This window comes from Vanderwaltozyma polyspora, genomic scaffold (assembly GCF_000150035.1).
Source record: "Vanderwaltozyma polyspora DSM 70294 KpolScaffold1029 genomic scaffold, whole genome shotgun sequence".
Lineage (NCBI taxonomy): Eukaryota > Fungi > Ascomycota > Saccharomycetes > Saccharomycetales > Saccharomycetaceae > Vanderwaltozyma > Vanderwaltozyma polyspora.
The window spans coordinates 17,374-29,399 of NW_001834601.1; the positions used below are offsets into that span (position 1 = coordinate 17,374).

At 34.9% G+C, this 12,026-nt stretch overlaps 5 protein-coding genes across 5 annotated transcripts in view; 2 read left to right on the forward strand and 3 right to left on the reverse strand.

The window, feature by feature from the left end:
* Window positions 1–1,359: 1,359 nt before the first annotated feature.
* On the reverse strand, window positions 1,360–2,457 carry PHO23 (Pho23p; the record flags this gene model as incomplete). Its single annotated transcript, XM_001643044.1, has 1 exon — window positions 1,360–2,457. The coding sequence occupies one exon, from the start codon at window positions 2,455–2,457 to the stop codon at window positions 1,360–1,362; it is 1,098 nt and encodes a 365-aa protein (XP_001643094.1).
* A 495-nt stretch (window positions 2,458–2,952) lies between these two features.
* Kpol_1029p11 (glycosyltransferase family 15 protein) lies at window positions 2,953–4,161 on the reverse strand (the record flags this gene model as incomplete). Its single annotated transcript, XM_001643045.1, has 1 exon — window positions 2,953–4,161. One exon carries the CDS (start codon window positions 4,159–4,161, stop codon window positions 2,953–2,955), a length of 1,209 nt encoding a protein of 402 aa, XP_001643095.1.
* Window positions 4,162–4,686: 525 nt separating this feature from the next.
* Kpol_1029p12 (uncharacterized protein) lies at window positions 4,687–5,898 on the reverse strand (the record flags this gene model as incomplete). Its single annotated transcript, XM_001643046.1, has 1 exon — window positions 4,687–5,898. The coding sequence occupies one exon, from the start codon at window positions 5,896–5,898 to the stop codon at window positions 4,687–4,689; it is 1,212 nt and encodes a 403-aa protein (XP_001643096.1).
* An 847-nt stretch (window positions 5,899–6,745) lies between these two features.
* Window positions 6,746–9,604, forward strand: NUP1 (FG-nucleoporin NUP1; the record flags this gene model as incomplete). Its single annotated transcript, XM_001643047.1, has 1 exon — window positions 6,746–9,604. The coding sequence occupies one exon, from the start codon at window positions 6,746–6,748 to the stop codon at window positions 9,602–9,604; it is 2,859 nt and encodes a 952-aa protein (XP_001643097.1).
* Window positions 9,605–10,398: 794 nt separating this feature from the next.
* Window positions 10,399–12,026, forward strand: part of PTC5 — a gene marked incomplete at both ends in the record, with an annotated part of 2,283 nt that continues 655 nt past the window's right edge. Inside the window, one exon of the mRNA XM_001643048.2 lies at window positions 10,399–11,703. Within this exon, the coding sequence (XP_001643098.1) occupies window positions 10,399–11,703 (1,305 nt within the window).

Here is a 12,026-nt window from a genome sequence, read left to right on the forward strand (position 1 = left end):
TTAGAAATCACACATTAGGAAGGCGAAAATAATACCCTATATCAAGGAATATGTATTCTCTCTCAAGAGGTCTTTCACATACTTCAAAGACTTTGGTACATGCTTCCATCCACAGAGATTCATTCTCACGACTGCGGAGTATAATTCACAAGGTTTTAAGGAGGAGACTCAAAACCTCCAATTTAAATCTTTCACTCGCGATATATTTACCCGCGATCACAAACTGGAATTTTAGGATTCTAGAAACTCTTTTTTAAAAGGTTTCACGAAGGGGCGTTTTCGCAAGAGGGAATTATCAATTAAGTTCAGGTAGATTTCCTTAACCCCCCCACTAAGGACACAGTTTATATCCACGAGGTTCATTTTCCAGAGCCACGGTGAAATAGGCCTGGGTATGCATTTCAATAGGATAGAATGAAGTGCAACTGCATCGGATCAAAAAATGCCAATTGGGGATGGAACCAGTTAAGATAAACCACACCTTTTCTTTCTTTTCACGTTCAGTATTTAACACCCATGGGAGGGGGGGGGGAAGAGTACTTGTAGTTGGTTTAAAAGGCATAGAGATAGAGAGAGAGTCGACACCCGACCCTAAAACGGATAGAGAGAGAGGGAAGTATTTAAAAGAGTAGAGTATGTGAAATATCGAATATCAAAGGTTAGACGTCAGACGTTAAACATCCAACATCAACCAAATATCAAACATCCAACATCAAAGTTTCCAATCCAATCGATGAGACAAGGAGACTTCATCATCTGAAGAAAAAAAAAACATATGTACCATATCATACCAAACAGTTACATATTGGAACAAGAACAAGAACAAGGACACCAACGGCAATGGAAATAATATCCAAAACCAACACCTCTCTCGCTCCCCCCATACAAAACCGAACTGAAAGTGGATAACAAAATTTTCCATTCGACGATAACGTAATGGAAACTACTGTAACGGTGGAGGGAATTGTCAAGAAACGTCAACAGCAAAGGGAACACGGGAACGGGAGTGTAAGTGTAAGTGTAAGTGTAAGTGTTGGCGTTAGCACTCAGAGCAATAACAACGAAAATTTTTCACTTGTCTCTGTCTCTGTCTGTCTCTGTCTCTCGTCATCCTGGGTATGGGTGAACTGGTTTCAACAGAGCCAAGGCAGAAGATGAACGAACAAGACACGATAAGACATCTGGGAGTCTATGATACGTTAATGTTAGTGTTCGTGGTACTGTTAATATAGATCACACTAGATTACACCAGGCTCTGCAATTTGGTTAGCCAAGACTTCACTCTCTTTATTATATCACATATACATACGTATTTGGTATTCATGCCTTATATAAACATACTTAATCTATACACACTTCTCACCTCTTCTTACAATCATCACAATACCATTTGCCTCTTGGTAACGTCGTCAGTCCAATGCACGGCAAATGAAACCATTCCAACTCACAATTGGCCCCATCACATCCTACCATCTCTCCATACGCAACTTGATTACAATAACAGTATAACGGTTCCCCATATTCATTGACTTTGGGCTTGTGTCCACTACTGCTCCCGCTTGTAGTCCCAGCGGCAGTGCCTGCGCCAGTGCCAGCTGCACTTGCACCTGCTGTCGTCGTTGTCGCTGTCGCTGTCGTGGTGGTGCTATTACTCCCAGATGTAGATGTCTTGTTGCTATTACTATTGTTCTTACGTTTTTTATTCGTTTCACTCATGCTATTTGTAACGTTGCTGCTCGGCATAGTCGTGATACTACTGGCCGCAACCCTTTTACGTCCTTGTCCTTGTCCTTGTCCTTGTCCTTGTCCTTGTCCCTGACCTTGGCCGGGATTATCATTGCTATTACCGCCATTGTGCGTAGTACCAACACTGGTCCCTGGATTACTGGTGCTACTGGCGCTACTGCTATTAGATACAGGCTTACCATCACCGGGCTGCTGTTGAAGTTTCTTATTAGCTGCCATCGCCTCCCTTCGAGATTCACTCTTCAAGCTTTGCGATGACTTCGCACCACTCCCATTCTTGGTAGCCTCTATCTTTTGCATCAATTCATGGTGAAGATGCATGGCTGGGTGGTTATCTACTCCTAATCTCAACTTTTCAGGTATTTCCTTGTTCTTGATCGCAACTTCATACGCCAATTCCAACCGTTCCGTCAAATCCTCCATAGTCTTCAACATAATAGACGATACATGCATCTTCTCTTCTAGCGACGGAATTAACTCTTCAAATAGCCTATTAATTACGCCCAAGGTGTCTAACTTATTCCCTCCTTCTTTGTCCCCTTTGCTTCCCACAAACCTATCAATGTTGGCATGCAATCCAGGTAACGTATGCACACACTTAGCATCGATCTCATGAAGTAATGTCAGATATCTAGAGGTCTCAACTGGAAATTCTTCTAGTACATCGGTAATATCCGCTAACCCAGGATACAAATTTGCTGGTGAACTCATCCTTCGTAATGGAAAATAAAAAAAACACACCAAATAAAAGCTAATACAAAACTAGACCCACACAAAACTTATACCACACTCTGTTGACCAGCTTCTATCTACCTTACCTCGAACACAAATACCTTTCAACTAAACCTATTCCGTTTGTTACATTGCATTTAAATATTCAACAGTCTCATTTCCCTTTGATTTCGATTTTTCATCAATCTGTAAGCTTAAATATTTACACTGCGAATAATGAAAAAGTTCATTTGCAGAGGGAAAATAGACGTTACTGGAAGTGCACTTCATATATATGATTTAAGAGATGTGTTGATATGATATATGAACGAATTATTATTAATTGTATTATAGTTTACCTATACTTGTATGTATATACATATATATTATAAGTGTGAATCGCGGAATTATCTTTCTTTGTTCCTTTTCTTGCTTTTTATTTTTTATCGTAGTTTTAGAAAATATAGGTTTTGTATCTTTTACAATGGACGTCGACTAACTGACATGTTCTAGCCATCCATCAGGTTTCTTTAAATTGTTGACAGTGTAGAATAATACACCACATGAGAAATCCTTCCAGGTGAAATCTAGATTTGGATCACAGGCACACTTGTTTTCAAATCTAACAACATCATCAACTGGACATGAATGGAATGGGTTATGGAAGTAACCTAAATCATTGAAATGATGAATTTCGTCACGGTCCAAAAACAATGCTGCGGCAATGGAATGAACTGGCGCATCACCCCATCTTTCATAGAAGAACCCACCTGCTTGATCTAGGAAATCAAAATACTTGGAATAAGCTTCTCCTCTCCAGAAATCTAAAGCACCAATTTCAAAGTTCGACCAGAAATGACAGTTATTATAAGATCCACCGTCATCATCACTAATAAAATCTAACATGTTGTTTTCGTGTAAATATTCAGGATACAATTCCATGAATTTCTTGGTAGTATTCCATAAAGTTGCAATGGTGGCTTCGTATTCATGAATAGAAATGGTGAACCCATATTTCTTGTTGTTTTCTCTCATGAACTTGAAAATATCATAGTTGATATCACAGTGTAGCTTGATATCAGGTTCAACACGCCAATACCAGTCGTATTCATCCATGGTTTCATGTCTATAAAAGAAACCACTTTCGTATCTACACATAAATCTGTAAGATTCCATATCACCAAAAATAATTTCTTTCTTACGCATTTCTTCTCTAACTTCTGCACAACGTTTTTGATCAATCCATTCTGGATATGTCCACTCAGCTTCAGGGATCAACCCATATTTAGTCTTACCTGTGACTAAAGCAGTGGTAACATCAATAAATTCTTGAGAAAATTCGGTTTCACTTAAAAACACCCAATCATAATTGTAATTCTTATTAAATCTGTCTTCAACATGCTTGATAGCGTCCACTAGGTTATAAAGATCTCTGTCTCTAACCAAAGTGACAAAAGCTGCCTTTTCTTTATCGTTTTCATTACGTGGATATTGAACTCTTGATGGATAAATATAGTCACCACTATCCATATAACTCTTGCCTTTGTAAGAACTATAGTAACCAGTGACACGATCCTTCTTCTGATATAGCATCATCAAAGTGAACATCACCACAGCTGCAATTCCTACCAATCTGATGGTAAAATTCTTCTTTGAAGAGACATTCTTTGGATGGTCTTTCACAGCCATATCCTTCTTCCCCATCTTGAAGCTGTCGTTCCTTGTATTTCCTTTACAGAAAAATTCTAATCACAATTTGCAAAAGGTTAAATTTGAGTTAGAAATATACAGTCAACTAGTCAATAAAGTCAATTAATCAATCAATCAAACCAAGCTGTTCTATTGATATTTATTCTATTTCTATTAGATCTTAACTAACCTTTAAGTCTCTTAATCTTAAGCTTTGATATTTGAACACGTATATGCCGTACATTCTGATAAATATTTTATATAAGAAACAATTGTAATCACGTGATTATAAGTTTGTAGGTATACCCTATATTGGCAGATCTAACGTAAAGTAATAGTTGATGATGTAATGGAATCTAATCCTTATATATATACATATATATCTACATGCTTATAAACATTTCAGTTTGATTAAGGTTTATATATAATCGTTTTTATTTATTTATTGGTTTGCGATTAATTCAACTAATCGCAGAAATCATACATATCTATATATAGGTAATGGTATATTTATGATAGGAGAGTTTGTTAATGATGTGATTAGTAGCTATCCCATGCTGATGGTTTCTTTTTACCCGATACTTCGTAGAATCTTGGAACACATGATTGACTCTTCCAAGTCAAACTGAAATATGGATTACATGAACATTTGTTTTCTAATCTTATTCCTCTTTCTTGCGGACAAACGAATTCAAAAGCATGTTCGTCTAACTGATGATTATAACCGAAGTCGTCGAAGAAATGGAATTCATCTTTATCTAATAACATTGACGCAGCAATAGAAACAAAATCATCATCAGTCCATCTTTCATAATACCAACCGTTGTGTTCATCCACAAATTGGAAATAAGCTTGATATTCTTTACTTCTGAAAAATTCAAAAGCACCAACCATATTACCGGTTTCAATACCACATTGATTGTATGAATTACCATCTTCAGAGACAAACTTTAACAAATTATTTTCACTTACAAAGTTTGGTGCAAAGCTCATAAAATCCTTTGTATGCTTCCAAATAGTCTTAACAGTTTGTGGGAAGATAGAGGTCTTGTAAGATTTAACGAAACCTAATCTTTTGTTGTTCTCCCTCATAAACTTGAAAACATCATAGTTAACATCACAAGCAATCTTCATATCAACTTCAGTAATCCAGAAATAGTCGTAATCGTCGAATATACGATGATTATATAAGAACCCACTCTTGTAACGCCATAAGTTTCTATAGTTAGCTAACCCACTGGTTGGAATATTAATTTCCATCATTTGTTCCCTAACTTTCAGAGCTTTGGCCTTATCAACGGATTCAGGTTCAGCGAATTGTCCTTCTGGAACAGTTGCAAATTTAGCTTTACCACTAACAATTTCACCTAAGACATATTTAAATTCATCAGATAAAGGTTTGTTATTTATGAAAACCCAATCATAGTTGTAATGCAAATTAAAACGATCTTCCATAACCTTAACTGTTCTAACAACATCATATAGATCAGGGTTTTGAACCATCATTACTAAACAAGCTTTTTCTTTAGGGCCATTATAGACATGATGTTTAACTCTATCAGGATATTCATATTCTGCAACATCTTCATCATAGAATGATTCACCAAAATAAGAAGAGTATTCTCCAGACTCATTTAATAAATCAACATATCCATTAAATAAGAAATAGATTGTTACAATGGCAAATATAACCCCACCGATAAACTTGTAATTACCGTTCGACTGTTGAGGAACCAGTATTTTTTTACCCATTTTTTCCCAACCAAAAGATATATCCAGATCTATTCCAAGTGTTTACCTTCTTTTTTAGATCCAATTGCAAATGATGTCTTATCCTATGTACTATATCAACGAATCTGCAATTTCTTGTTCAATTGTCAACTTCGACCAAATATAAATATAAAATATAAAATATGTTTGCTATACCCTTCAGCCTTGCTGCAATATATCAAAAAACCCAAACTAGCTATATAAGGAATAAAGATACTTCGCGGTAAGGTCACTTGAATATTAATCTGCTATTGATTTTATCAAAGCAATCAATTTACAATATTGTGAGGTATTCTGAACATCAATCAATTCCTGATATTAAAATCTTAACATATCGCTAAATCTGACTATGAGATTTGGATTATAACAGCTTCAATTGACACGTAATAGCCAATTTCATCATTTTTAGTCAAAAAAACAGAATTATCCCCAGATATCACGTGCTAACAAATAACATTACCCTGATGTTACACGTGATAACCATCTGATCAATATTCACGTGATATCACATAACATTACCCTGACATTAACTTTTTTTTTCTAAAATTTATTAAAATAAATTAATTTTAGATAGAATCAGCGATGTGAGATGGGTTTGTATGGTTAAAAAGGTAAATAAACTAATATTTTGAAGTCAATACTTGCTTGTTGAAGACACCAGCTGCAATTCAAGTACTTATATAGCATCTTCATATTTGAGGAGCTTGGATTTCTCAGTTTGCGCTGTTTATATTTATAGAGTGACTGTCACCGATTAACTCAGAATCACTACTATTGCTAAAAAAAATAATATAAATTAAAATAAACGACAGAATATATATATAAGATAATGACTACTGTTGAATCACCAACTTCTGGAAAGAGATCATTTTCTGCAACGATAATAGATTTTTTTAAGAGACCATCCAGCCGTAACCAAAATTTATCGGGGGATAATAAAGGTGATCAATATTCTTCTTTGAAGTTTGACAGTGTAGTAGGTGAGGAATATGAAAATGGGAAAACTATTCAGTCAAATAACAGAAATGATAATACTGGGATTAATGAGAGAAAAAATTTGAATCACATCCGTAAAGCACGTCTTTTGGGCTCTAGTTCTCAAAATGATAATGGTTATGCGTCGAATTCAAAATGGGACAACTCTGTTTTTTTATATGAAGCTGATTCAACTGATGGTTCAGTCGTTTCTCGTCCTCCTGTTTTACCAATTTTACCAATTCAAAGGTTAAAACTACTAAGACAAAAACAATATTGGAGACAAAGATTAAATAATTACAATGGAATGAATCCAAGCTTACGTAGATCTTCACACGGATTACAAGTGAATTTGAAGACTCCTATCTTATCACAAACTCCGACAAAAGAGAATGAAAAAAGTGCTGTAGTGTTAAATAAGAATGCTTCTTCTAAATTATTAAATAACTCTAAAACTTGGTCTGGTGAATTCGAATATGATCTAAATGATTTCAAAAATGAACCTATAACATCGAAACAAATATCAACAGCTACTACTTCAAAAGCAATACCAGATTTGTCTTCAACAACTCCATTAAAGATGAAGACTAATATTTCAAAAGAATCAGACAGTTCCTTAGATTTAAATACAGCACAAAAATCTTTATTACTAAACGGATTGAAACCACCAAAATCATCTGTTAACAATATCTCTTTTGAAGTTAAAAAATCTGGTTCAGTCTTAAAGAACAATAAACCAGAGCTAAACGTTTTGCCTACAATGGGTTTTGATTTTATTAAGGATACAGAAACTCCTTCCAAAAATACAGTAAAGGCTTCGGTGAAACCTGTAAACATGTCAGAGCCTGCTTTGCCCTTGCATAAGCATCGTGAAGATCCAGATGAAATAGAGGATGAAGGTCTAAGGAGGAAGAAGCGTTCACATCTAAGTGCTGATGCAACAAAACCCTCATTCAGTTTCTCAAAACCAGAATCTACATCAGTAATACCAGGATTTGGACAAGAAATGAAAGCTGAATCTACAGCTATTAAGCCTTCCTTCTCGTTTGGTAAAATTGCCCAAGACTCAGACAAACCTCAACCATCTTTAAAGATGGGAATAAATATCACCCCAATAACAGAAAAGGAAACAACTCCTACTCCATCCTTTTCATTTAAAAATCCAGAACCTGCTACTGAGGAAGATAAAAAATTACCAATATCTTTTGGTTTGTCTTCAGACGATAAGAAAGAAGCTCCAAAGTCAACGCTCAACTTTGGAGGTATTTCCAATGAAAACAAAGAGGTTCCTGTAGAGTCATCATTTAATATCAGCACAAAACCAAATGAAACAAAGGGTAACGGTGAAGCTAGCACTACTCCATCTTTCTTATTCAATTCAAATCAAGCTCAAGATCAGCAAGAAAAAACGACTAAACCTGTTTTAAGTTTTGGTACAAACGTAGTTGCAAAAGAAACTGAATCAACAAAAGCTACATTTAAATTTGGTATTGCTGCAGTTGAAAAGAAGGAAGAACCAGCTAAACCATCAATATCATTTGGCTTAGGTGCTTCCAATAGTAAGGAAGCAACAACAAAGCCGTTAGTATCATTTGGCCTCAATGCTGCCAAGGATAAGGAAGATACCCAAAAGCCGTCCTTTTCATTCAATGCTTCTCAAGATTCAAAAGAAACAACACCCACAACATCTTCTTTTATGTTTGGTAAAAAACCAGAGGCTGAAAATACCGATGATGTTCCAGCAACAATTGGAAAGAGCACAATAGAAGCTCCACAAGCTTCTGCACCTTCCTTTAATTTTGTTGGAGCCACGTCTAAAACATCTGAATCCACTACCAGCGGGGAAGGTACCAAGCCATTTCAATTTGGATCAGGTAGTAATATCATTACTGAATCAAAAGAACTGGGCATTTCCTTTGAAAACAAGGAAACAGGTTCAAAGACTACAGATTTCGCATTCAATAAAGCACCTTCTACCAATGCTCAATCTATTGTTCCGGGAGGTCCAACATCAGGATTTTCATTAGGTACTAACAAGGCTGTAACTAATTTTAATCCTCTATCATCAAATATTGCATCTTCCACAACAAGTACCAACCCATTACTATCCAATAATTTAACATCCAACCCATTACTTTCAAACAACAATGCTTCATCCGGTTTTAAATTTGAGAAGAAGCCATTAGCTAAACCATCAATTGGGAATGGATTTGGAAATAGTTTAAGTAATCCTGTCACCAATACTCCTTCATCTTTTAACTTTGGAGGAGCAAATAATATTCCACCAGTTAATTCAGCAGGTGGTCCATCTGCATTTAACAATACTTTCAATCAATTTAATGGCACTAATGCCAATAATAACAATAGTATGATGTTCAATGGTAACAATGGAATGAACACACCAATGGGGATGGCTAACCCGGTGGCAACAACTGGAACTACAGCTCCAATGAATGCTTTCAATCCATCAAGTCAAATTAATATGAAATTTGGTAATACAGGTAACGTAAATCCTGTAAATATATTTTCAGGTCATAATCAAGCACAAATACCAGTACCAACTCAATCACCATTGCAAGTATTTGGTGGCCCTGGTGCTGGTATGAACGGCAATGACATGCCATCATCAAATAACCAGCAAGCAATGATGGGTAACATGCAAAATCTACCAGTGGGTAGGAAGCTTGCAAGAATGAGACAACACAGAAGATAATTAACTATGAATGAAGAAAAATTATTCACCAAGAGACAAAAATTGACCCACACTCATCACATTTTCTAGCATATAGATATAGATATATATAATTTAAATATTGTAATATCGTAGTACTTCTAATTAACATTTTTATTTAAAATATATATGTGCCCAATAAGTCGATTATAACTAAAACTTTAAGTAAAGCTTTACTATAGTAATAACTTGATTTATGCTTTTAATATAGGCAAGTACAACAGTCTTGTTCGATCCTTTAAGTTTGATAAGTTGACTATTCTTATCAAATTTATTCAATACTTCTGTAGTAATTAGATCTTCATAGTACAAGAAAAGCTTGATTAAATAAACCGATAAAGTAATCCAAGTAATATAATTTGTGTTGAATTTGTTTGATTAAGTTATAGAAGTTAGTTGTTCCTAACCTGATCTTGTTAGTGTTATATTGTTAAGGTCAAAATCATCTAGATTGCTTTGTAAATACTATTGCAAATTTTTAAACATTGATTTAGTTCTGTTTCTCTTTGATATCTATTCGTGATTCTATAGCAGGGTATTAGAAGAAACCTAATTATCCATTTCTAATTAATAGTCCAAGTTTGGAGAGGAGAGTATACCAAAAGAGACTGATTATTTTAGAGATTAATTCAATTAACATCAATTAGGTACTGAACTTTTCGCTTTATCCATTGATCTTCGAGGTTTGGTTGGAGAATTTTATTGCTTGTGTACGTGTGCCTTTTTATCATTAGCCATTTTAAAGATTATCTAATCCATCTATTGAGCAGTCAGCCATGCCTTCATTTCAAGAAGCTATCGTTTTGAGGAGAACGTTATCTAAATGTCTTTCTAAGAAGAATTTAAACCAGTTATTGACTAGAACTTATATAACACATTCTGGCAAGAATTCAAATACGGCTGCTAAGGATAATAAAAACAATAACAATCACCATCGTAACAGAAAAATTGCCAATTCAAATGTAGCCCTTATAAGCAGTGGTCTTCTTTTACTTTCATATTATTATTCTTCACTGGATAATTTGGTCTCTTTAGACACTGTTAAGAGCATCAGACAATTCTCATCATCTAGTATGAATGAGAAGGAACAGGGAAAGGATTCAATTTTATTGTTATCCGATAATGAAGTCAATACTAAATTAAGAAACTTGCAAGAAAGTATATCAGTTAATAGAGGAAATGGTATTTTACGTTATGACACTTCTCAATTACCTTCAAATCATCCCATTGAAGATAACCATGTTGAACAAATAATTACAATTCCAAGAAAGACTTTAAATATGGATTCTAAACCAGCTCCTGATAAAATATTAGTTACCACTCCAACTGCTAGTGTAGATGATGATGATCTTTATTTTTTTGGTATATTTGATGGACACAGTGGTCCATTCACTTCTGCAAAGTTAACTTCTGAATTAGTGAAATACGTTGCTGCCCAATTAAATAACTTATATGAAGGAAGTTCTGATGCTATTAATTTTTCTGATAAATTAGAAATTGCAATTAAAAATGGATTTATACAATTGGATCATGACATCGTTAATGGCTCTTTATCAAATTTGATCAGAGACCCTACTAAGGAAAACATGTTAAAATCATTACCGGCAATCAGTGGTTCATGTGCATTACTGTCCGTTTATAACTCCATAGATTCTACTTTGAAAGTTGCTGTTACTGGTGATTCAAGAGCGTTGATATGTAAAAAAGAAGCCGATGGAGATTGGACTGTTAAATCTTTATCAACCGACCAAACTGGTGATAATCAGCAAGAAGTAGAAAGAATTAAAAAGGAACATCCTGATGAACCTAACGTTATCCGTAACGGTAGAGTACTAGGTTCATTGCAACCATCTAGAGCGTTTGGTGATTATCGTTATAAAGTGAAAGAAATCGATGGAAAATCATTGAGCGAATTGCCAGAACATGTCAAGATTTATTTCAGAAAAGAGCCCAGATTTTTCTTAACCCCACCATACGTCACTGCAAGACCTGAAAATACGACCTCTAAAGTCGATCCAGAGTCTAAATTTATGGTTCTAGCCTCTGATGGATTATTTGAATTATATCTAATGAAGAAATAGCAGGATTAGTACTTAATGGATTGGAAAAACNTGAACCCACAATAAAATCCGATCACCAAAGGAAAATTCCTATAGTAAAGATTTTCACCAAAAAAAGCTCAAAGCCTGCCTTTAAATAAAGAAGTAATAATGAAAAATCTTAACCTCAAATATCTAAAAAAAACTAACGTTCCCCCTTTTAAAGAAACGCCTAAGGCAGGGGACCAAAAAACTTTCACTTATTAGCTCATCCCAAGGCAAAAATCGAACAATTAAGGAACGCCGATTTTTGGAACAATAACATCCAAAAGGGTGTTGTTTAACGAAAGAATTCCAAACAGTTT